This window comes from Mobula birostris, chromosome 9 (assembly GCF_030028105.1).
Source record: "Mobula birostris isolate sMobBir1 chromosome 9, sMobBir1.hap1, whole genome shotgun sequence".
NCBI classification, from domain to species: domain Eukaryota; kingdom Metazoa; phylum Chordata; class Chondrichthyes; order Myliobatiformes; family Myliobatidae; genus Mobula; species Mobula birostris.
The window spans coordinates 150,241,536-150,269,047 of NC_092378.1; the positions used below are offsets into that span (position 1 = coordinate 150,241,536).

General features: G+C 43.8%; 1 protein-coding gene across 5 annotated transcripts in view; it reads right to left on the reverse strand.

The window, feature by feature from the left end:
- trrap (transformation/transcription domain-associated protein) overlaps nt 1-27,512 on the reverse strand; it is a 315,964-nt gene that overhangs the window by 139,490 nt on the left and 148,962 nt on the right. For all 5 annotated transcript variants that reach the window (XM_072269108.1, XM_072269109.1, XM_072269106.1 and 2 more), the window contains exons 46-47: nt 21,653-21,799; nt 6,485-6,684 (exon numbers count right to left, since the gene is read on the reverse strand). In XM_072269108.1, coding sequence (XP_072125209.1) covers nt 6,485-6,684; nt 21,653-21,799 — 347 coding nt within the window. The remainder of the gene's footprint in view (nt 1-6,484; nt 6,685-21,652; nt 21,800-27,512) is intronic.

Consider the following 27,512-nt stretch of genomic DNA (forward strand, 5'->3'; position numbering starts at 1 on the left):
CCTCTTCAAATGTTGACATGTTGTGTGGTCAGAGATGCTCTTCTGCACACCACTGTTGTAAAGCATGATTATTTGAGTTACTGTCGCCTTCCTGTCTGCTTGCACCAGTCTGGCTGTTCTCCACTTACCTCTCTCTCTCTCGCTAACATGATGATATGCCCAGAGAACTGTTGCTCCCTGGAATTTTTCTGTTTTTCGCGCCATTCTCTGTAATCTCAACAAGGTGTTGTGCGTGAAAATCCCAGAAGATCAGCAGTTTCTGAGATACTCAAACCATCCCATCTGGCACCAACAATCATTACACAGCCAAAGTCACTTATATCACATTTCTTCCTACGGTGTTTGGTGTGAAGAACAGCTAAATCTCTTGACCACGTCTACATTATTTTATGCACTGAGTTGCTGCCACATGATTGGCTGATTAGATATTTGCATTAATGAGCAGGTGTACAGGTGTCTGTGCCGACACTGGTGCCAAGCTGTATCGGCACTTGCCCTTCCCTTGGACTACATCAGTGACGTGGAGAGGGGGAACCCGCTGCATGGGCAACAGCCGGTTCTTCAAATCTTCCCACCCCAGGCTTGCACCCTGGAGAGGACACAGTCCACCAGAGGCGCAAACCCATGATCCCCTGGGATCGACGGCTGCCTACTAGTACAGGTGTACCTAATAAAGTGGCCACAGAGAGCTGCTTGTGACTGCTGGATGCAAGAGTCAGCAGTGTGATGCAGATTGAATTGGATACCTGCTCTAAAAATTAACTTGGTTACATTTAATGAGAAGTTAAATCCTCGTGAACTGGTAATCACTTTGCCAAGAGATGGAGTCTGGATCGCAAGTGATGACTTAATATCGCAGATTTTACTGCTGTCCATTTAATTATTCATACTGGATCAGAATCCATTTTAAAATATTAATGCACAAAATATGTTGTAACTTGTAACTTGCAAATGCTAATGAGCCTATATTCATTTCTCCATGCACCAAGCAATGAAACTGATGATCATTTATGCTTAGGTCAGGTATGCTGAGTAAGGGAGAAGAGACTTGGTCTACTCTTTCGCAGGACTTGGAATGTAATAGATTGTAAAGTCGTTAGGATGCCCAGCCTGCTTTGTCTAATGACTGTGGAATTGGGGCAAACTTTAGTCTTTTCTTGATACTGTATCTGGACTAGTACAAGATGCCTGTGTGATACAAGGCATTGGAATAGTTTCCACAATAATTGTTATAGAGCAATACAGTACAGAAATAGGTCCTTCAGCCCATCTGGTCCATGCCGACCAGAGCATCCTCCCAGCTAGTCTTGGTCCCCTGTGTAAGCAATCAATAGGTATAGAACATAAAACAGTACAGCACAGTACATTCCCTTCGGCCCATAATGTAGTGCCAACCTTTTAACCTATTCAAAATCAGCTGTCCGCTCTCTTTCTGCCTTGTATCATCTTGTACACCTCTATCAAGTCACCTCAATCCTTCTTCACTCCAAAGAGAAAGGCCCCAGGAGAAGAGATTTATCCAGCACATGCCCCCTTCTCATTGTTACCAACAGGAAAACAACAGGAATTCTGCAGATGCTGGAAATTCAAGCAACACACATCAAAGTTGCTGGTGAACGCAGCAGGCCAAGCAGCATCTGTAGGAAGAGGTGCAGTCGACGTTTCAGGCCGAGACCCTTCGTCAGGACTAACTGAAGGAAGAGTGAGTAAGGGATTTGAAAGTTGGAGGGGGAGGGGGAGATCCAAAATGATAGGAGAAGACAGGAGGGGGAGAGATGGAGCCAGAGCTGGACAGGTGATAGGCAAAAGGGGATACGAGAGGATCATGGGACAGGAGGTCCGGGAAGAAAGACAAGGGGGGGGGGACCCAGAGGGTGGGCAAGAGGTATATTCAGAGGGACAGAGGGAGAAAAAGGAGAGTGAGAGAAAGAATGTGTGCATAAAAATAAGTAACAGATGGGGTACGAGGGGGAGGTGGGGCCTAGCGGAAGTTAGAGAAGTCGATGTTCATGCCATCAGGTTGGACGCTACCCAGACGGAATATAAGGTGTTGTTCCTCCAACCTGAGTGTGGCTTCATCTTTACAGTAGAGGAGGCCGTGGATAGACATGTCAGAATGGGAATGGGATGTGGAATTAAAATGTGTGGCCACTGGGAGATCCTGCTTTCTCTGGCGGACAGAGCGTAGATGTTCAGCAAAGCGGTCTCCCAGTCTGCGTCAGGTCTCGCCAATATATAAAAGGCCACATCGGGAGCACCGGACGCAGTATATCACCCCAGTCGACTCACAGGTGAAGTGTTGCCTCACCTGGAAGGACTGTTTGGGGCCCTGAATGGTGGGAAGGGAGGAAGTGTAAGGGCATGTGTAGCACTTGTTCCGCTTACACGGATAAGTGCCAGGAGGGAGATCAGTGGGGAGGGATGGGGGGGACGAATGGACAAGGGAGTTGTGTAGGGAACAATCCCTGTGGAATGCAGAGAGAGGGGGGGAGGGAAAGATGTGCTTAGTGGTGGGATCCCGTTGGAGGTGCACACATTCTTTCTCTCACTCTGTCCCTCTGAATATACCTCTTGCCCATCCTCTGGGTCCCCCCCCCACCTTGTCTTTCTTCCCGGACCTCCTGTCCCATGATCCTCTCGTATCCCCTTTTGCCAATCACCTGTCCAGCTCTTGGCTCTATCCCTCCCCCTCCTGTCTTCTCCTATCATTTTGGATCTCCCCCTCCCCCTCCAACTTTCAAATCCCTTACTCACTCTTCCTTCAGTTAGTCCTGACGAAGGGCCTCGGCCTAAAACGTCAACTGCACCTCTTCCTAGAGATGCTGCTTGGCCTGCTGCGTTCACCAGCAACTTTGATGTGTGTTACCAACAGGAAACAGGTACAGAAGCCTGAAGCCACACACTCAGTGACTCAGGAACAGCTTCTTCCCCTCTGCCATCAGATTTCTGAATGGACCTTGAACCCATGAACACTACCTCACCACTTTTTTTAATTTGTTTTTGTACTACTTATTTAACTATTTAATATACATATATGTACTTACTGTAATTCAGTTTCTTTTCTCTGTATTTATCATGTATTGTACTGCTGCCACAAAGTTAACAAATTTCACGACAAATGCCGATGATATTAAACCCAATTCTGATTCTGATTCCAGGTCTATAGTGTATTGAAGAAACTGAACCTGATGTTTGGACAATTTAAGCACTGGGCCCAATCAAAAAGTTTGGGTACAGGCCGAATTGAGACGGCAGTGTTCAGGTCCCAAAGTGTACCGAAGCGACTGAACCCGATGTTTGGACAATTTAAGCACCTGGCCATATTGAAAATGTCAGGATTTCAGGGCCTGAGGTGAGGGACGGGCCAGTTCAGTTTGTAGCTCCACTCTGAACTGAACTAAGGATTCATGGACACGACCACCTTCGTTGACTTCAGTTCAGAACAATATTAACTTGCGCTTATTGTTTGTATGATTTGTTTTTCTTCTCTGCACACTGGGTGCTTGATGGTCTTCATTTCTGAGAGTTTTGTTTTGGGTTTCTTTGCTTCATGGCTGCCTGTTAGGAGATGAACTCCAGTTTGTATAACGTATACACACACTGATAATAAATGTACTTTGAAATTTGATCTTATGAGGATTGGTTGAGCAAGTCAGGACTTTTCCCTTAGGAGAGGAGGAGGATGAGAGTGAACAGTCAGCGGCTTTTTCCCTACGGTGGAAATGGCTAATACGAGGGGGCATAACTTTAAGGCGATTGGAGGGAAGTATGGGGGGGATGTCAATGGTAACTTGTTTTTACGTGGAGAGTGACAGGTGCCTAGGGGTGCTGGTGGACGATAAGTACGTGAATGATTAAAAAAAAAAAAGAGGACTATGTGCGAGGGAAGGGTTAAGTTGACCTTGGAGTTATTTAAAAGGTTGGCACAGCACCAGGGGCCAAAGGGCCTGTAGAGTGATGTACTGTTTTGTTCTAAATTCCATACTTGGTTAATGATATAAGAATAAAAATAATAATCCATCTCCTGATGCATTAGTAATCAGTGGCATTTCAATGCATTAACAGATGTAAGGACTGTGGACATTACAACTTTTCAAAGCGGTCACTGAGTACTGTCCTGTTCTCCCGTTCCCACCCACAGCCAACATTCTGCAATGTGTGCTGGCTTCAATATTCAGAAACTTAAAACTCAATTAAATAATTGCTTCAAGAAATATTGCAGAATGCGATCAGGACATTCAGCATTATAAAGCATGACATCACGTCCCACCAATTAAGTGTTACATTGCAAGGGCGTGGGACATTACAGAATTAACTACTTAAACCTTGGGTTTCTATATCCTGATGCGCCTTTGGATAACACACAAAGCTCTGAAATAGTTCATGAATACAAAGATTAATGTATATATCATTACTGTGCACATTTCAACAGACTGGTATTTGGTGGCATTTATATAAAAATTATCTTTTAATATATTAAATTATTTTTAAGATGTTTCTGGTGAGTTTTCATTAAGTCATGGCATCATGAACAAATGGAACTAGATTACAGGGGCACCTTGGGTGGCCGGGACAATTTGGGCAAAAGGACCACTTCCTGTGAAAACATCATCCTCACATTATTTCAATGGATTTAGAGGGATATGGTTCAAATACAAGTAAATGCAACTAGCTTATGCAGGCATCTTGGTTAGCATGGATGAGTTGGGCTGAAGGGCCTGCTTCCGCGCTGTATTTCTCTAAGACTAAATACACTGGATTAAATAGACATTTAGTGGTCACTTTATTAGGTATCTCCTGTACCTAATAAAGTGACCACTAAATGTATATTTAATCCAATGTACTTAATCCACTTGAGCGCACATTTGAGGTTTTCTGCTGCTGTAGCCCATCCACTTCAAGGTTCAACTACTGTGCATTCAGAGATGCTCTTCTGCACACTACTGTTGTAACGTGTGGTTATTTGAGTTTCTATCACCTTCCTGTCAGCTTGATCCAGTCTGGCCATTCTCCTCCATCCTTTCACAAGGCATTTTCACAGACAGAATTACTGCTCACCGGATTTTTAAAAATTTTTCTCACCATTCTCTATATACTCTATATAGACTGTTGTGCGTGAAAATCGCAGATCAGCAGTTTCTGAGATACTCAAACCACCCTGTCTGGCACCAACAATTGTTCCGTGGTCAAAGTCACTGAGATCACATTTCTTCCCCATTATGATGTCTGATCCGAATAACAATCAAACCTCTTGATCACATCTGCATGCTTTTATGCATTGTGCTGCTGCCAGATGACTGGCTAATCAGATATTTGCATTAACAAGTAGGTGTACATAATAAAATGGCTACTGAGTGTAGAGAATATATGTAATGAGGAGGAGGAGAGTGAACAGTCAGCAGCTAGGTGAGTGAGCTTGAGTGAGCTAGGGCTTTACTCTTTGGAACAAATGAGGATGAGAGGCGACTTACAGAGGTGGACAGGATATATGGGTTCAAAGGTTCATTTATTATCAAGGTACATAATTCTAAAATTCTTCTTTTCTGTGTAGCCATGAAACCAAGAAAGGGAAGGCAGCACCATCATCAATCCCCAAAAAATGCCCCCTCCCCGCACAAAATAACAAACAAAATCAGGACAGGCACATCAACCTCCAAATCCTTCCTTCTGCGCAAAACAAAACAAACAAGAAGACTGGAAAAAATAGTCGATAGGCCAAGTCCACATTCAAAACGCAGAAAACTTGGGCAACACTCTCACACAGACCTTTCCCTCTCTGGGCGGAGCCATCAAAAGACAGGCAGCTGGTGCGCACCTTCTGCACTCGCCTTGATGCTTCAATCTCCCTTGTTGCTTTAATCGGTGAACAATGGAAGCTTTAGCAGCGAAACGGAATCGAACAACAAATACAGTCCCACAACCTTCTTGCCATGAATTTCGCACACACTGCCCGTCTCCCAGAACCCTCTCGAAGATGGTAAATCGATGAAGCACCCAAACAATCTCCAAACTCCAGCATTCGCCTGGATGTTACAATCTCCCTCAACACCTTAATTGGCAAAATGGAGTCAAACATCAGCTCGCAGCCTGCGCGCCATTAAATTCACTCACACTGTGTCTGCCTCCCGGAATCCTCCGAGACTGCAGAATGCTGGAACACCCAAACTATCTCCAAACAGCAACTCACAGGCTCCAACAGTTCCAGAACCACATCCAAGATGAAAAACAAAGTGGTTTCACGATCTATCCAGAAGATGTCGACTGAAGGAGCATTGTTAGGCAGGTGCCATCTTGACTGGAAGATAATATGATGCATAGACTGAATGGATAGCCAGAGACGTTTTTCCCAGGTGATTGTAAGAAAGTAAGAGTGGCCATGTCAGAGGTGGCCAATGAGTGTAACTTATCACAGAACCTAAAGAATTCTATAAATGCCAGTAACTTAGACTTCAATTACATGCACCTCCACGTGTATTGCTCTCACCTGGTTTACTGCCATGGGAGAATTATTCTTCACCCACTCCTCCACTATCTTCACCACAGCCCGCAGAATCTTGGCATCAGGTGACTTCTCAATGAGAGATGTCAGGATGACTTGTATGAAGTTCTTCCTCATTTCCATGCTCATGACAGCAAGGCGAGTTTTCACAAGCTCCAGACTGAGCATGATCAGCTCGATAGTGACTGTAAGAGAGAAATGTGTTTCACCGTGTTAAAAAAAAAATTAGCTTTATTTGTCACAGATACATCAAAACACAGAATAAAATGCATCGTTTGCATCCATGACCACCACTGTGCAAGGATGTGGTTGGGGCAGCCCGCAAGCGTCATAATGCCAACAAAGCATGCCCATAACTTACTAATCCTAGCCTCTGTGTCTTTGAAATGTGGAAGGAATACAGGAGCCTGAAGACACACTCAATGTTTTAGGAACAACTTCTTCCGCTGCACCATTGGATTTCTGAATGGTCCACAAACCCATGAATACTACCTCACTATTTTCTGATCACTTTGTGAACTATTTACTTATTTTTAATATATGTTTATTCGAATTGACAGCATATCTTATGTATTACACTGAACTGTTCCTGCTAAGTAACAAATTTCATGACATGCATTCCTGTAATAATGAACCTGATACCGATTCTGAGGAAACTGGAGCACGCAGTCACGGGGAGAACGTACAAACTCTTTACAGATGGTGCTAGGCACTGAACCCCAATCGCTGATGCTGTAAAGTGTTACATTTACTGCGACACTGTGTCACCCCGGACATAGAAAATGTAGCAGAGAAGATTCCAAGTGCCCCACTGTAACCTTGGCATTTTAAAAGTTAAACAACCCCAGGCATTCATAGTTCTATATATAATCACTCCTGCAACAGGGGTATGTGTACATTTTTCACCATGTAAATTGAAACAAGAGGGTTAGGGTTAGGACTACACGTCACATCTCTGAAGCTGCTTTCCTGTAGTTATCCAGCTTCACAACAAAACTCACTCTAACTGTCCCTGCACAGTCTTTCTTGCTCTCCTTGTTCTGTTGATGATTATTGAGTCTGTTCATATGTTCTTGATCACTGACATCTGCACATGTGACTGTTCTGCAGATTGCTCAGGGCTGTTTGCACTACTGTCCTGTGAGTTGTTGGTTACTGTTGCATTGTTGTTATGGTATTGTCCTGTGTTTCATGCTTGGACACCAAACCACAATCAGTTATGGAATGTACTGGCAATAAAGCGATTCTGATTCTTGTGCATGGTCTCCTCTTGTGCCAAGTTGAAATCATCTCCAGAGTGGAGAAGCAACACCTTATATTCTGTTCTCTCCTTCCAGTAAACAAGCTCCCCCCTCCCACATTTTTCTTTATTCCCCACTCTAACTTACCTCTTCTCACCTACCTTTTACTATCTCCTGGGTGCCCTCCATCTTCCCTTTCTCCTACAGTCCACTCTCCTCTCAGATTCCTTCTCCAGCCTTGACTCCCCCCCACCACCTGGTCTCACCAATCACCCTCCAGCTAACCTCCTTCCGCTCCCCCCGCCTTTTTATTCTGGCATCTTCCCCCTTCCTTCTCAGTCCTGAAGAAGGGTTTCAGCCTGTAATGTCAACTAGCTAGTCATTTCCATAGATGCTGCCTGACCTGCTTAGTTCCTCCATGCTCTGGATTTCCAGCATTTCCACTTTCTCCTATTTCTGAATCTGATAGCTGCTTGGAGCACCATCTGGTGGTATTATAATGGCCAGCTTTGGCAGGCACCATTACCTCATTCGTCTACAGAACAGAGACAATGCTGGCAATGCCAACAAAGAGAGATTAGCTGTATTCGTCACATGTACACTGAAACATACAGTGAAATGCAATGTTTGTGTCAATAACCAACACGGTCCAGAAACGTGGCGAGGGCAGCCCACAAGTGTTGGCATACTTCCAGCACCAGTATAGTTTGTTCACAACTCACTAACCCTAACCGTATCTCTTTGGAATGTGGGAGGAAACTGGAGCACCTGGAGGCAATACCAGGTTCTACTCCTGTACCTATCAAAGTGGCCACTGAGTGTAACTCTGTAACCTGCTGAGAATGCCAATTCCAGCTGCAATAAAACTAAAAAAATTTCCCAATGCCTCAGCCAGAATTATCTCACATCTTAAGTCCCAGTTTACTGTGGAGCCAAGAGCTGTCCTGTGGACTTTATATAGCCAGTCTTCAAATGCTGCAATTGAGGCATAACCAGACTAAAATGGAGCACACAAAATATATGGAACAATGACCAAGAATTTGGGATAAAGACTCTGCCTGACCTGCTAAGATTCTACAGACACAAGAAAATCTGAAGATGCTGGAAATCCAGAGTAACACATACAAAACACTGGAGGAACTCAGCAGGTCAGGTAGCATCTATGGTATAGAATAAACAGTTGATGTTTTGGGCTGAGCCCCTACATCAGTGTTGTAGCATTGATTTTATCGAGTTCAGGGAGTTAGACAGCATTAGAACAGGACCTTTGGCCCAAATGGTCCATGCCAACCAAGAATCCCAAACCAAGACAGTCCCAGTTGCCTGCATTTGGCCCATAACCATCTACCTGTCCAACTGTCTTTTCAAAGTTTTTATTGTATCTGCCTCAACCATTCCCTCTGGCAGCTCATTTTATACACATACCACCCTTTGTGTAAAAAAAAATTGTTCCTCAACGACCCTTCGAGCCACAGTGCCCATCAATCCCTCGATTTAATCCTAGCCTATTCACAGGACAATTTAAAATGACCAATTATCCTAGTAACTCATACATCTTTGGACTGTGGGATGAAACAGGAGCACCTGGAAGAAACCCATGTGGTCACAGGAAAAACGTAGAAACTCCTTACAGGCAGTGACTTCTCCCTCACCTGGTCTCAACTATCACCTGCTTGCTTGTATTCTTTCCTCTCCCTGCACCTTCTTATTCGGGCTTTTGCCCATACCTTTCCAGTCCTGATGAAGGGTCTCAGCCCAAAATAGCGACTGTTTATTCCCCTCCACAGATGCTGCCCGAGCTGCTGAGTTCCTGCAGCAGTTAAGTGCTCTGGATCTCTAGCATCTGCAGAATCTCTTGTGTTTATCATTCCTTTAGTGTATTTTCTAGGCAGAATGCAATTTAGGTGTAGGTGTAGTCAGCGGTGGAGTTTTGACATTAAATGTCACTACAAGGTAACTTTACAGCAGCTTCAAGGTTGCGGCTGTGTGGGTGATTGCAAAGCATGGTAATGAAGCACAACAGTAAATTAGCATTCACACTTTTGGCCCGGAAACACAAATTAGTGATTAAATGCAATTGCATTCATTTTGCAGACACAAGGGCACCACGTCAATGCAATCACTCTTCAATGCCAAGTCAATTACCGAGACTGCTGTCGATGCCTCATGAAGGCAACTTTGCTGCACACCTTTCATAGGAAGCTGCTTCCTCTGATTCACTCAAAATCAATAAACTTCATGATGATAAGAGGGTCGTACGAACAAAGGAACTCCAATAATGAATTCAAGTTTGTTGAAACAATACTTCGCAGTTCTCTAATTTCTACAGATGTACTGTGGAGAGGATTCAGACTGTTTGCACCCCTGGTATGGAAGCACGAATCCACAGAATCAGAAAAATTTGCGGAGTGTTGTAAACTTAGCCAGTTCCATCCTGGACACTAACCTCCCCAACTTCCTGGGTGTCAACATCTCTAAAGATCTATCCTGGGCCCAACATATTGATGTAATTACAAAGGCATGATAGATGCTATGTTTCATTAGGAATTTGAGGAGATTTGGTCTGCAGGCTAGCAGAAAGAAGGAATGCCTTACACCTCCTTTGGTAGAGATGCATCTCCACCCCACCACCAGAATACTATGACAATATTTTAAGAGCCATACAAACTCAAGTCTTTCTTTCAGACACTAAACATTGCTCAGGACATTACTTTTTATTGGCATTGTAAAAAGGCAATGAAGAACAACCCATTATATTAAAAACCCTCATTGTTAGTAGTTGGAAGAACAATAGAAACAGCCACAGGTCAGGTCAAGAAGATGAGAAGGTGAAAAAGAACAAAATCAAAAAAGTCATAAGAAATCATAGCCATCTTATACAAAACCTAACTCAGACGAAGATGACAAAACTCTTCTCCAAACCGAAAAAAAACTGGTATTAGTGGAAATCCAAAATAAAAATTCCAAATGCTAGAAGTATGTTAGTTCTGAATACACTCCAAATGCTTAAAGTCTAAGGTCTGCTTTCGATCGTTTTACATAGCCGTGCCAAGCTGACCAGTGAAGAAGGCTGGAACAGCGGCACAGAGTACCACATAATGAGGATAATTCAAAGTTCAAAGTAAATTGAAGAGGAGGAGAAAATGGCAGCGTGACACAGCGCACGCGGCTTCTCCGGTGAATTATATCAGTATTCGTAAGTAGGGGCCGTGCACAATTCTGATTTGATGGAAACAGACCTGAGAAGCACGGAGGAACATCTGGAGTAACTTCTGAAATGCCAGCTTCACTGCCGCTGCTACTGTGCAATCAAGAATCTCCAGAGGGAAGGCCCCAGATCCTCAGCTTTGCCTGTTACTGACGGCCAGGGCAAGGGTCGAAGCGCTTGGCAGAGATGGTACTCGGTGCTCGGTGTCAGAGGCTCGAAGTTTTCGGACGGACTCAGAGTCGGACTGTGGTCGGGTGCTTCCAGGATGCTGCATCGGCAAGTTTGCGGCACTGGAAGCTCATGGCAGGGAGAGTTTTCTTCCTTCTACCATCTGTATGAGATAATGGGACTTCTGAGAGACTTTGAGACTTTTTTTGCCCATGGCCTGTTCTTTATCAAATTACGGTATTGTTTGCACTGTTGTAACTATATGTAATTATGTGGTTTTTGTCAGTTTTTCAGTCTTGGTCTGTCTCGTGTTTCTGTGATATCATACTGGAGGAACATTGTATCATTTCTTAATGCATGCATTACTAAATGACAATAAAAGAGGACTGCGCGTCCTCATAATCTAAAAATCTAAAAAAAAGCAAAGTAGATATATGTCACCATATACAACCTTGAGGTTCATTCTCCTGCTGGCATATTCAATAAACTCATAGTAGAATAATAACCACAATAGGCTGAGTGAAGTAGGTTTTTTCTCTCTGAAGGAGAGTGAGAAGTGGCTTTATAGAGGTGTACAAGAGGCATAGATCAAGTGGATACACAGAGACTTTTTCCCAGAGCGGAAATGCAGGATGGCTAATAATCTCCCTGCCACCACCCAGCTCTCATCACGTACGAAATGGTAGTAGCATTATACTGTTTACTTCATAAGTTGTGTCATAAATGCATCTTAGTATTTGTTGATTTTTTTTGTGGTAATATTACTTTGTGTGTTGTGTGTGTTATATGTACTATGTTGTGCACCTTGGCCTGGAGAAGTGGTGTTTCGTTTGGCTGTATACTGTACATGTATACAGCTGAATAACAATAAACTTCAACTTGAATGGGGGAGGGGACACAGATGCTGCCTGACCTACTAAGTTCCTCCAGCATTTTGTGTCTGTTGCTTTGATCATCCAGCACCTGCAGGATCTCCATGTTTATGATTTTAAGGTGTTGAAGGAAAAAAAAATAGGAAGCATGTCAGAGGTAGGCGTTTCTACAGAGAATGATAGGTGTGTGGAACGCCTGTGGCAGAAGCAGACACACTAGGGACATTAAAGAGACTCTTAGACAGGCACATGGATGGCAGATAAATGGAGGTTTATGCCGGAGGGAAGGGTTAGATTGATCTGAGAATACATTAAAAGGTTGGCACAACATTGTGGACCTGGGGCCTGTACTATGCTGTAATGTTCCATATTCTGTAACATTACAAACCGCTGGAAAAACAAAGCAGGTGAAGAAACGCCTGTGGATGAAGGCACGTGACTAACATTTCAGGCTAGTGACTTTTTAATCTGGAACTGGATAAAGATAACACATACAAAGAGGTGGAGGAACTCAGCAGGTCAGGCATCTATGGAGGGGAGCTCCTCCAGCACTTTTTGTTTGTTACTCTGGATTTGCAGCATCTCTGGGGTTTTGGATAAAGATACAATAGGGTTTAGGATGAGGAAAAAGAACAAAAGGAAGGGATCCATGAGGATTTCTCCAACTCTAATGAAAGGTCATGGGCTTGAAACACTGGCTCTGCTTCCCCCTTCACAGAAACCACCTGATCACCCTGTATTGTCCGCTGGTATTTCAGACTTTCAGCATTCCCTGTGTTCTGGTCCCTCCATTTCATCTCCAAGGATTGTTACCTTGTCGTGGCGGAAAGGCTTGTTAGTTCCCAAGATCCCGAGAGCGATCCCGTCTGAAGTTTATCTGTCTGGCACTTAGCTCTTGGCAGGATCATCCACTGCAGAAAGGTCAGGAGGGAGGTTCCAGACAAAGAACAATCCAACCAAGGGCACAGCGGTAGACGCGGCAGAAGATAATGATAAAGCACAACGGCAGTGAAGGGTCCTCAGTCATCTTGCTTTTCATGCCACTGGGCTCGAACCCTGATCTGTCAAGGACTATGTCATGTATCAGCCTCCCCATGTTAAACAAAGGCATACACAGGCGTCCCCCATTGAAGAAATCCATCATAATATTCCGGTTATGAGGATTCCAGATTGGCTTCTACAACTACCTGAAGACCCACCAACAACGACAGCTTAGGAGAATATCATACTTGACGAGTGATTGCACTACTATGGAAATATTCTTTGGTGGGTGGAAGCAAAGGGAAGTGCAATGAGCAACCCACTCAAAGCTTATGAGCGCCATCTGCTGGCATAGGGGAAGAGGTCCATACTCCCAATGTTAACATAAGCACCTCAGTTCCAGCAGGATTATGCGACAGTTTTACATTACTTTTAGCAGGCAGCCTTTCAGCTCTCTGCCTGGGTTTGTCCTCATCCCAGCCAGCAAAGGTTGCAATAGGGAATGCCTCAAGGGGCAGGACTAAGGTGTCAAGAAAACAACCTAAAGATTAAAAATTCGAATTTCAAGATTATTTAATGTCATTGAGTTCACAAGTGTAAAGCAAAATGAAATAGTTGTTATTCCGGATATAATGCAGCACAAGAAAAAACAAAATAAAGAACACAATTTAAAAAAAAACACAATAAGTCTAAATACACAAGATAGCTTATATACAATAAATGATTGTATGCCCATAAAGTGACGCTAGGCACATGGGTGCCTGTACATAAAGTGGCTCTGACAAGAAATGATAAAGTTGTGGTGGTTGGGATGTGGAGGGGTGGGTTAGTGGGTGGAGGTGTTGATCAGCCCTACTGCTTGGCAAAAGTAACTGTATTTGAGTCTGGTGGTCCTGGTGAGGAGCCTCCTCCCTGCTAGGAGTGGGACAAACAGCCCATGAACAGTGTAGGTGGGATCCTTCATGATGTTACTGGCCCTTTTCCAGCACTTAAAGCACATCACTATTCAGTTTAAACAATTCAGCAAAAGAAATATTGAGGATTTAGCTTGTAGGCATGCAAACTAGTGAATGTCTGGCTCCACATATTTTTCCAGCTGCTCATTAAACATGATCAACAATAATAATATTGCCACTTCCCACACATCACTCTTTGCTGGCACACTGCAGCAAGCTGCCCAGCTCAGCCTTCTGCTCCATCTTGTTTACAGAGTGCTTCTAACAAAATGTTCTTCCATGTCAATTACAAATTTACATCATTCTTTTTGTCAAAAGAAATCTAAGTAGCTATCAGTTTTAAAATACTACACGGCAGGATACCGAATTGCAATCATTTCTTTAGCCTGGTATCAAAAATAATACCTGTTTAATGTTTATTTTGCTGAATCCTTCCCTTTCAAGATCCCTGACCTACCCTAGAATTCAAATCTATTAATAATTCACAGCCACTTGTCTCTGTGCAAAAGACTTAACTCTAGTTGCATGTTAATTAACACAGAGGAGATTCTACAACCACCAGAAAATAAACTGGAGGGCTACATAGAGGTTACTAAATCTCAACAACATCAGCAATTAAGACTTAAGATAGCTGAAGTGCTGATCTGTCGGGTTGGGTACCTCTCGATTGCAAGGAGGGCAAAGAAAGCTGCAGAGAAAGAGTTTTCAAAACAGCATTCAATTCAATTACTACAACATGAAATTTAGATTTCAAAGCTGTTGAATTTTTACTATCTTAGTTCCATGATATACTGTGCTTGCAATAACCGCAATTTAATTAACACTTCAGATTGACATATTACTTGTGTTTGCTTCAGGCACATGTGTCCTCTTGCAAACATGTTTAAAAATCTGAAATTAAATGCCTTGTTTCGGAACTGTTAGTGGAGCTTAAATGGATTTTGATTGCCTTTCATCAATACAAACATTAGCTGCCTACGGTCAACCCAGTCCCCAATACAATGACGTAAATTATCCGTCACCATCTCAACAGTCACACCCAGACACAAATTTGTATCCTGCCAACAAAGCACAAATGTACAAATTAGTTCAGGGTTCTGAACCAGAATCAGGTTTGTTATCACTGATATGTGTTGTGAAATTTGTTGCCTTGTAGCAGCAGTACAGTACACTATATAAAAATTCACTGTATGTGACAATGAGAAATAAGTGCAAAAACAGTGTGGTAGAGTTCATGGATTCATGGGGTGTTCAAAAATCTGATTGTGGAGGGGAAGAAGCTGTTCCTAAAATGCTGTGTGTGTGTTTTCCTCCTCCTGTACCTCCTCCCTGATGATAGTAGTGAGAAAAGGGTATGCCCTGGGTGATGGGAGTGTTTAATGACAAATGCCACATTCTTGAGGCACTGTCTTTTGAAGTTGTCCTTGATGGTGAGGAGGCTAGTACCCAACTAGAACACTCTGCAGTGGCCCCTCCAAACTAGACAGTGATGCAACTAGTCAGAAAGCTCACCACCATACATCTGTAGAAATTTAACCTTTCCCTTAACCTGATCCCTTTCATAATCAGGAGGGCAATAGATCCAGAGACTTCACAGACCCTTTTCTTCTCCCAGCCTGATAGTGCTCAGCTGGGATAAGCCATGGCTAGCAAGCACTCCTACTGCAGATGCCTGAGCATGCCTCCTTGCTGACACCAGGAAATGGCGTACAATGGCCCAAAGCATTGTTGAGGATCCCTACCACCCATCCCACAATCTCTTTGACCCACTGCCGTCAGGAAGGAGGTATAGGAGCATCAGGACTAGGTCTGCCAAACTGGGTAACAGCTTCTTCCGTTAGGCTAAGGCTAATGAATACCCTGTCACCAGCGAGGACTTGTCACTAAGACAGCAAGCTGTTTACAGCCAACCTGTGCTATGCACAGCATGCATTTTGAATTACATTTTATTATTTATGGCAACATTATTTTATATGCTGTGTGTGATATTGGTTCTGTGGGTGCACTGTGGTCTGGAGGAACATTGTTTCATTTGGTTGTATATATGTACAGTCAGATGATAATAAATTTGAAGTTGAACTTGAACTCCAAGACCCAGGCCTTGATATCGCCCTTTGCAACTGGATCCTCAATCTCCTCACTTGCAGACCCCAGTCAGTCAGTCCCAGTCAGTTACATCTCCACAATCTCCATCAGCACAGGTGCACCACAAGGCTGTGTGCTTAGCCCCCTGCTCTACGCAGTTTATACCAATCACTGCGTGGCTACGTACAGCTCCAATGCCATATTTAAGTTTGCTGACGACACCATCATTAAAAGGTGGTGACGAATCAGCACATAGAAGGGAGAATGAAAATCTGGTCGAATGGTGCCAAAACAACAACCTTTCACTCAATGTCAACAAAACCAAAGAGCAAACTACAGACACACTTTTAAGGACTCTTTACAGCACAGGATTACTTTTTATTTACAAAATTTGTCTTCTTTTGCATATTGGTTGCTGATCAGTCTTTGTTTATGTATGTTTCTTAAGTTCTTTTGATTTATTTTCCTGTAAATGCCTATAAGAAAATGAATCCCAGGGAAGCAGATGGTAACATATACATACTTTGATAATAAATTTACTCTGAACTTTGAACTCTGTCTCAGGATCAGTAATCACACAGTGCACAGAACGATGACAGAAAGACACAGATCCAAATCCCAACCTGGCAGCTGGGGAACTCGATTAAACCTATTCCCTAATACGCTGATGTAAATTGTTCTCAGTCATCTCAACCATCACATCCTGGCCAAAATTTCCACCACGCCCATAGAGTACCGCTTCACGTATTTATGGCTGCCTCAGTAAAGCAGCCAACATAGTCAAAGACCCCCATGCACCCTGGTCATTGTCTCACCTCCCCTCTCCCACTGGGCAAAAGATACAAAAGCCTCTCGTGTTGGGCAGAAGATCGAAAAGTCTGAAAGTACAGGACGAACCACCAGGCTCAAGGACAGCTTCTATCCCACTGTTAATCAGACTACTGAACAGTTCCCTGGCGTGACAAGATGGATTCTTCACCTCTGCTGACTCGCCGAACAATTGCATTCCCATGACCTACTTGTTTTTTTATTTTACTATTTAGAGTGACAGCACGGTAACAGGCCCTTGTGGTCCAACAAGCCTGTGGTACCCAATTACACCCATGTGACCAATCAATCCCCCGACCTATAAGTCTTTGGAACATGGGAGAAAATTGGAGCACCCAGAGGAAAACCACACGGTCACGAGGAGAATGTACAAACTCCTTACAGACAACACAGGAATTAAAACCCAGGTCACTGGCACTGTAATAGCATTGTACGAACTGCTACACTACTGTGTCGTACCTACTCTCTCTCACATGCCTATCAACTTCACCCCCCAATCTTCCTCCCACACCCTGACATGAAGGGTATTTTCAGAAGGCAATTAACCTACCAACCAGCACTTCTTTAGGATGAGGAAGGAAACTGGAACCCACACAATCACGGGAAAACATCCAAAAACTCAGCTTCCCTCTGCCATTGCGGAACTACAGATAATCTTGGGGAACGAGTACTGAGGAGATGGAAACTGCTCTGAGAATGTCAACTGGGAGAACACCATGTTCCCTTCCCTACACAGTTATCACCTTGACATCAGAAGGATACACTTGTGGACTTGTATAATGAAAGTATGTAATATATGGCTGATAACAGGAATTCTGCAGATGCTGGAAATTCAAGCAACACACATCAAAGTTGCTGGTGAACGCAGCAGGCCAGGCAGCATCTCTAGGAAGAGGTGCAGTCGACGTTTCAGGCCGAGACCCTTCGCCAGGACTAACTGAAGGAAGAGAGAGTAAGGGATTTGAGAGGGGGAGGGGGAGATCCAAAATGATAGAAGAAGACAGGAGGGGGAGGGATAGAGCCAAGAGCTGGACAGGTGATTGGCAAAAGGGGATACGAGAGGATCATGGGACAGGAGGTCCGGGAAGAAAGACAGGGGGCGGGGAACCCAGAGGATGGGCAAGAGGGACAGAGGGAGAAAAAGGAGAGTGAGAGAAAGAGTGTGTGCATAAAAATAAGTAACAGATGGGGTACGAGGGGGAGGTGGGGCCTAGTAGAAGTTAAAGAAGTCGATGTTCATGCCATCAGGTTGGAGGCTACCCAGACGGAATATAAGGTGTTGTTCCTCCAACCTGAGTGTGGCTTCATCTTTACAGTAGAGGAGGCCGTGGATAGACATGTCAGAATGGGAATGGGATGTGGAATTAAAATGTGTGGCCACTGGGAGATCCTGCTTTCTCTGGCAGACAGAGCGTAGATGTTCAGCAAAGCGGTCTCCCAGTCTGCGTCGGGTCTCGCCAATATATAAAAGGCCACATCGGGAGCACCGGACGCAGTATATCACCCCAGTCGACTCACAGGTGAAGTGTTGCCTCACCTGGAAGGACTGTTTGGGGCCCTGAATGGTTGTAGGGGAGGAAGTGTAAGGGCATGTGTAGCACTTGTTCCGCTTACACAGATAAGTGCCAGGAGGGAGATCAGTGGGGAGGGATGGGGGGGACGAATGGACAAGGGAGTTGTGTAGGGAGCGATCCCTGCGGAATGCAGGGGGGGGGGGAGGGAAAGATGTGCTTAGTGGTGGGATCCCATTGGAGGTGGCGGATTCTGTGATACCTGAACACTTTCAATAGTTTTCTTTGAGGCAGTATCACTGATCCAATACAAAGCACATCATTCAGAAACATCAATGGAAAAAAAGTCTTCATGTATACATTATGCAAGACATTTTGAAATATGAAATACTTATCATCTTCTCATCCACTTCACAAAAATATATGTTGGACTGCAAATCATAAACAACCTGCTGATAAAAGCAACGGATTGCTTGGGAGATGAATGACATTTTAGCCTTTTCTCTAGGGCAGGGTGGTGAACCTATGGCACGCATGCCCAAGATGGCTCGTGGCATACAGGGACGCCCCAGATTCTTTAAAAACCACTCTTAATAGAAAGATTCAAAATCATTATCTATACTGCCAAATAAAGCAGTAAATGATTTTTTTTTACAACCTGACGATTGTGAGATGTTTTCTTCGGAAATGTCTCACGCCAGCATGCTGCCAGCTACAGTTGAGAAAAGATGTGATGTTGGATGATGCGTTTTGAAATCCTCAATACAATAACAATACTATTCAGAAATTATATTATTTTCCAATTGCCTTTTATTAAAAAAAGTAATAGTCATAGAACACCACAGCACAGAAATAGGCTCTTTGGCCCATCCAGTCTGTGCCAAACCATTAATCTGTCCAGTCCCATCATCTAGCACTCAGACCATAGCCCTCTATGTCCCTACCTACCCCATGCATGTACCTATCCAAATTTCTCTTAAAATGTTGAAAGGGAATCCGCATGTAAGATCTACCCTGGTTAACCCTCCCAAACAGCAACACATCACACTTGTCTGCATTAAATTCCATCTGCCATTTTCAGCTCATTTTTCTAGCTGCCCCAGATCCCACTTCAATCTTTAATAGTCTTTTTCACTGTCCGCTATACCCGCAATCTTAGTGTCATCCACAAATTTGCTGATCCAGTTTACCACGTTATCATCCCAGTCATTGATACAGATGACAAACAAAAAGGGACCCAGCACCAATCCCTGCAGTACACCGCTAGTCACAGACCTCCAGTCAGAGGCAACCACCTACAACCACTTTCTGGCCTCTTCTACAAAGCCAGTATCCAATCCAATTTACTACCTCATCTAGAATGCCAAGCGACTGAACCTTCTTGACCAACCTTGCATCCAGGACCTTGTCAAAGGCCTTGCTAAAGTCCATGTAGACAACATCCATGGCCTTGCCTTCATTCATTTTCCTGGTAACTTCCTCAACAAACTCTCTAAGATTGGTTAGACATAACCTACCACACACAAAGCCATGTTGACCATCCCAAATCAGTCGCTGTCCATCTAAATACTTAAACATCCAGTCCTTTAGAATACCTTCCTATAACTTCCCCAATACTGATGTCAGGCTCACCAGCCTATCATTCTTGGCTTATACTTAGAGCCTTTCCTAAAAAAAAAGGAACAATATGAGCCATCCTCCAATCCTCCAGCACTTCACCCATGGCCACGAATATTTTAATTGTCTCTGCTGTGACACCGGCAATTTCTACACTAGCCTCCCACAGGGTCCGAGGGAACACCTTGTCAGGCCCTAGGGTTTTATCCACCCTAATTTGCCTCAAGACAGCAAACACTCCTCCTCTACGATTTGTACAGGGTCCAAGACCTCACTGTTGCATTTGCCTCACATCTATGGACTCTGTGTCCGTCTCCTGAGTAAATACAGATGCAAAATTAATCATTCTTGAAGAGGTTGCGCAGCTCTCTGGTGAAATGATATCGTATCTGTTAAATAGGGGCCGTGGACGATTCTGATTTGATGGAGACGGACATGAAAGCACAGGGGAACATCTGGAGAAATTTCTGAAATGCCGGTTCGCTGCCGCTGCTACTGTGCAATCAAGAATCTCCGGAGGGAAGGCCCCAAAATCCCTGGCTCTGCCTGCTGCTGGCAACCAAGGCTGAGGTCGAAGCGTTTGGATAGAAATGATGCTTGGTACTTGGTGTCGGAGGGCTGATCAGCGCTCCAAGTTTTCAGACGACTCAGAGTCAGACTGTGGTCGGGCATGGCAGGGAGAGTTTTCTTCCTTCTCGCATCTGCGTAAGATGTGGGACTTTCGAGAAACTTTGAACTTCTTTACTGTGCCATGGCCTGTTCTTCATCAAGTTATGGTATTATTGCACTGTTGTAACTATATGTTATAATTATGTGGTTTTTGCTAGTTTTTCGGTCTTGGTCTGTCCTGTGTTTTGTGATATCACACGGAGGAATATTGTATCATTTCTTAATGAATGCATTACTAAATGACAATAAAAGAGGACTGCGTGTCTTCATAATCTAATCTAATAATCTAAATACATTTATTTCAATCTGTCTGTTATATTAATAGTACCAAAAACTGAATACATGCAAATAAGCAACAGAACTCATCCTTTTTCTTTAAAAAGTCCATAATTATTGCTACTAATTCATTAACCAATGATAATCTCTGCTCAAAATTGTCATGGCGTACGAGATGAAACCTCCAAGCAGATCACCGGAGACTCTCTCCTCCTTATTTGTGACATTCTATGCGAAGGAGCCGAAGCATTAATGAAGATCCCTACCCACTCATCCCACAGTTTCTTTGACCCATTACCCTCAGGAAGAAGGTACAGGAGCATCAGGACTAGGACTGCCAGACTGGGTAACAGCTTCTTCCCTCTGGCTGTGAGCATAATAAATACCCTGCCACCACTGAGGAAAGCAAGCTGTTTACTGTACTATTTACCTGTGCTGCACACACATTTTTAATTATATTTTATTAACTTATTTGTGGTAATGTTTAGGTTTATGTGTGGTGTGTGATACATGTATTGTGGGTGCACCGTGGGTCCGGGAAAATGCCATTTCATTTGGTTGTACTGTATATACATACAGATGGCAATAAACTTGAACTTGAAAATGTTTTCGACGATTATTGCCAATTTGAGCACATGCTCCCAAAAAGGTTCGCCACCCCTGCTCTAGGGAAATGAATTCAATTTATTATGGTTTAAAGACTCACTGGATGAAAAATAAAATGAAAAACAACAGCATTACCTGTACTAGTTTCGGACGCCCCAGGAGTGGTCTGTGGGTTTAGATGTTCCCTCACCATCTTCTGCAGTGAACGCATGAAGACAGAGATGAGGCGATCAATGTAGCTGGGATTGTTGCTGCAAGCAGACTTCAGGATCATCAATGTGCCTGAAGGTTCAAGAAGCCAAGACAAGAAACCAAATTAGAGCAGGTCTTAATAAAAGACTAGTGCGGTACAAGCACCATACTTTCAGGTTACAGCAAGCCTCCATGGATTTCGGTGGTGTTGAACCAGCAGATTTTCCAGATGATTGGCTGCTACTCCCATTCATAGACAAAACCACTATATTTGACTACCCGCACTCCACTTTCTTTACAACCTTAACCGACACTCTGTGGCCTCTTTATTAGGTACACCTGCTCGTTAATACAAATATCAAATCGGGCAATCATGAGGCAACGACTCAATGCATAAAAGCATGCAGACATGGTCAAGAGGTTCAGCTGTTCTTCACACCAAACATCAGAATGGAGAAGAAATGTTATCTTCGTGACTTTAACCGTGGAATGATTGTTGGTTTGAGTACCTCAGATACTGCTGATCTCCTGGGATCTTCACACGCAACAGCCTCCAGAGTTTACAAAGAATCGTGCAAAAACAAAAAAAAAATCCAATGACCAGCAATCCTGTGGGCTAAAATGCCTTGTTAATGAGAGAGGTCAGAGACGAAGGGCCAGACTGGTTCAAGCTGACAGAAAGGTGACAGTAACTCAAGTAACCACGATTACAAAGTGGAGTGCAGAAGAGCATCTCTGAACGCACAACACATCGAACCTTGAATTGGACGGGCTACAATAGCAGAAGACAACGAACATATACTCAATGGCCACTTTATTAGGTGCAGGACATACAGAAGGGTATCCCGAATCCCATTTTTCTTCATATTATCCTGATAGCATGACCTGTCAGGATGGCACACTTACAAAAGCTTTTCACTACGTCTCGATACATTTGACAAAAGATTAGATAAGAGTAAGATCAGATTTATTTGACGTATATACATCAACACACCGAAACACACAATGAAATGGGCCAACACAGTCTGAGGACGTGCTGGGGTCAACCTGCAAATGTCGCCAACAAAGTATGCCCACAACTTAATCCTAACCATACACCATTGTAATGTGGGAGGAAACCAGAGCTCCCAGAGGAAACACACACAGGTCATGGGGAGAACGTACATACTCCTTACAGACAGCGGCAGGAATTGAACACAATCGCTGATTGTTGGCACCGTAAAGCATTGCTCCTCACTGCTATGTTTCAGGCCAAGGCACTTACTCAGAACTGGGAAGGGAGGGGTCAGAAGCAACAATCAGAAGGTGATGGCGAAAGAGTAAGAAGTACAAACTGGCAGGGGATAGGTGAGACAAGGTGAGGGAGAATGTGGATGGCTGTGGGAGGGGAGATTAAGTAAGAAAGTAGAAAAGGTGAACAGATGAAGGAGGAATCTTTTAGATTATGAGGACACGCAGTCCTCTTTTATTGTCATTTAGTAATGCATGCATTAAGAAATCATACAATGTTCCTCCAGTGTGATATCACAGAAACACAAGACAGACCAAGACTGAAAAACTGACAAAAACCACATAATTATAACATATAATTACAATAGTCCAAGCAATACCGTAATTTGACAGAAGAACAGACCATGGGCACGGTAAAAAAAAGTCCCAACGTCTCACGCAGACAGTAGGAGGAGGAAAACTCTCCCTGCCATGAGCTTCCAGCGCCGCAAACTTGCCGATGCAGCATCCTGGAAGCACCCGAACAAAGCCGACTCCGAGTCTGTCCGAAAACTTCAAGCCTCCGACCAGCCCTCTGACACCGAGCACCATCTCTGCCGAGTGCTTCGACCCCAGCCCCAGCCGCCAGCAACAGGCAAAGCCGAGGATTTGGGGCCTTCCCCTCCGGAGATTCTCGATCACACAGTAGCAGTGGCAGCAAATCGGGCATTTCGGAAGTTTCTCCAGATGTTCCTCCATGCTTCTCACATCCGTCTCCATCAAATCAGAATTGGGCACGGCATCCTACTTACAAATACGATATCATTTCACCGGAGAGGCCAGGCATGCTGCGTCGCGCCGCCATCTTCTCCTCCCTCCTTACCTCTTCATAGACTGACAGGGCTGAAGAGCATCTTTGCACTCTGTACATCCTATGACATTACACTTCATGCTGCTGCCTCTCAACAGAAATACACAAAATTTTCCGTGAAAGGATCGACATACTTGGATCAATCGGGTGCTGACTCCTGCAGGTTAATGATCTTTGCAAGGCTCAAGACCTGCATCAGTCCAGGCTCCAAAACTCTCCAAAGTTCAGACACGAGGGCCTGTGATAAGAATAGCACACTGGGAGGGCTCAACACTCTGTAAGATGACAACTGACAAATTGCCAATTCCAAAGTTAAAATTATATCTGCCGGTACCGATCATAACATTTGTTGGTGAAGGACATTTGCCATTTGGAGGAGAATGTAGTGTGATCCACGATGCAACTTCTCACCTGCTTTACTGACAAAACTAATTCATTGTCAGTGTGAAGAATCTGTCAGTCCATCAGAAGGACTGACAGCTCCTTCACGCCAACACCAAATTAGCTCTACAATATTTCAAAGATAGTCAGCCCAATGTTTATTGACACACAAAACCTACAAGGAACTGCTGTTACATTTATAACTACATCATACAGCTGAAGGCATGAACATTGATTTCTCCTTCTGGAAATCTTTCCCCACCCCCTTCCTTCTTCTTCCCCACTTAGCCTCTTAACTGTTCTCCTCCCCTCATGCTCCCCTTTCTCCCATGGTCCACTCTCCTGTCAGATTCCTCCTTTTCCAGCCCTTTGCATTTTCCACCTATCACTTCCCAGTCTCTATTTCATTCCCCCCTCACCCACCTGGTTTCACCCATCACCTTCTAGCTTGACCTCCTGCCCATCCCACCACCTCTTTATTCTGGCATCCTCTTCCTTCCCTTCAAGTGCCGATGAAGGGTCTCAACCTGAAATGTCAACTGTTTATTCCCCTCCGTAGATGGTGCCTGACCTGTGGAGTTCCTCCATCATTTTGTGTGTGTTGATCTGGATTTCCAGCATCTGCAGAATCTCTTGTATTCCTATGGGTTAAGTTGTTCGATCCAATAAGGTGCCAAGCACAGCATAGTAAGTTCCCACTAAAAAATGATACTGGAGAAAGACCTCAGGATTTTAAAGATTAGCTTTATCTGTCACATGTACATTGGAGTGGAATGGACAGTTGAGGTTTCAGGCTGAGATCCTTCACCTGGACTGAAAGAGTAGAGCATAGAGAGCTAATACAAAGAGGTGAGAAGAAGGGCTGGGACAGCATGATAGGCGATAGGTGGATCTAGGTGAGGGGAGGGGGGCTATATGTTGTTACAGATTGAGTCAGATGAGACAGAGAAGGGTGAAGATAGTGGCAAAGGGTTGAGGTGATAGATGAAGGCCACAAAAAACTGACAGATAAAGTTATCTGATAAGACAGGAATCTGGAGTTACTCAGGCTAAAACTGGTCTGAAAGGATAGCGTAAAGAATCACAGCGCCAGCTGCGAGGTCAGGGTTCAGTCCCCACCGCTGACAGAGGATCTTATATGTTCTTCTCCCCGTGACCACATGGTCCAGTTTCCTCTGTCATTCCAAAGATGCAAGGGTTAATAAGTTGTGGACATGCTATACTGGCACAACACTTGTGGGTGCTCCCAGATCCTCGGACTGCGTCAGTCATTGATGCAACCAATGCATTCATTCACTGAACGTTTTGATGTTTTGATGTACATGTGACCCACAAAGCTAATCTTTATTTGATCTTGATATGATTTAATTTAATATTGGACAATACAACTTCAAGATTCAAGATTCAAGACTCAAAAAACTTTATTGTCATTTTAACCGTACATCAGCTCTGCAGGGCAGAATGAGACAGCATTTCCCAGGAGCAGTGCAATCATAACATAACAAACGCAACACTAAATAATAAACATAACAATAAACAGCAAAACACAACAGCCACATGTCAGTTAAAATCAAGTTATAAGTGTCCAGTGCAAGTTAAAAGTGTCCAAAGCAGAGTCAGGTAGAGCAGCTATTTAGCAGTCTGACTGCCTGTGGGAGGAAGCTGTTTAGTAGCCTTGTGGTTTTAGTTTTGATGCTCCTGTAACGTTTGCCTGATGGCAGAAGAACAAACAGTTCATGGAGAGGGTGTGAGGGGTCTTTAATGATGTACCGTGTCTTCCCTCATTCCCACATACGCTTGCGGCTGTATACTGCTATTTTTAAATCTTTATTTTGTTTATTTGCTCTCAGATTTTGCCATCATTGGCATTAATTATTTACTTATCCCTAGTATCCTTGCGCTGAGGAGCTCGGTAAGGCATTGCAGAAGACAGTTGGGAGTTAACTAAACTCAAAAGAGACACCATTGCTGCCACTGAAAGGGATCAGTCCTGTTTGAGCGTCACACTAACACACAGATGGCCGACACAGTAACGCAGTGGTTAGCGCAATGCTATTACAGCTTTGGGCGTTCCAAAGTTCGGAGCTCTTTGTACTTTGTCCTCATGAACTGCGTAGGTTTCCTCCCACGGTCCGAAGACGTACTGGTTAGTAGGTTAATTGTTCATTGTAAATTGTACTGTGATTCAGCTAGGATTAAATAGATGGGGTGCTGGAGGTGTGGCTTGCTAGGCTGGGAGGGCCTGTTTCACACTGTCTCACCAAATAAATAAATAAATAATGTTTCTGTTATCTATTAACAGAGACTTTCAAGTACAATACAGTGTTCAGTCCATCACGAGACTGTACACCATCAGGAGGAATTCATTAATGGCCTTAAGCTAAAGAATGCAAGGAGGAAATAGAATTTCCACACAAATGGCAAATCTGGCATTAAATTAAATTAAACTACAAATCTGTAAAGTGAAAAAAATTGCTGGAAATGCACAAGATGCCTGTCAACATTTAAATAGGTGAACTGGTGGTTTGGGCATAAAAAACAACCGTCGTCAGAATCACTTATTTTCACTATTTCACAAAACAACCATAAAGTCTTTCAGGTCCAATTGTGCAGTCTGCAGAAATGAGACAGGGGGCCTAAAACCAGAGGTTTCGGTTTAAGGACGGAGTAAGAAATTCAGAATCAGAATTATTGTTACTGACATATGACATAAAATTTCTTGCTTTGCAGATATGACAAGGAATATTGTACAAGGAAACCATTGAACCAGCAGCACAGAAGCTCTCCTTAAGCATGCTTTCAGGCTTTTGCTTCCTCTGCCCAGTGAGACAGGGGAGAGGAGAGAATGTCCCAGGTATAACAAAACTATAACATGACAAAACAACAACAGCACGCAAGCCTCTTTCCCATCCACCACCTACATACAAGGGGAAGGTCTCCAACCCTGGGACAGATTTTCACTGTACCTCAGTACATATGACAATGATAATCCCAGTATGAACCATGTACTATGATATTATGTTAGTGTATCTGTTTGGACAGGCAATTGGCTGTACTACCTCGACGTACATCTCTATGGACAGAATGTAAAACAAAGCTTCTCACTGTACCTCAGTACATATGACAAACATTAACCAATTTACCAATAATCTTATCATAAACTATGTACTATCCTCCAAGCGGACCATAACCTTCTCGTAGGGTTTGGAGGCTTGGGTGCCCCACCCACCCTGAGAGCTATGTTAGCTGGAATCGGGGCCTTGGTGCGGTCACCCATGCATTGGTAGGGTCAAAGGGTAGAGGCCAAACTAAGAGTGCTCCACCGGTCCTCCAGGTTCAGGG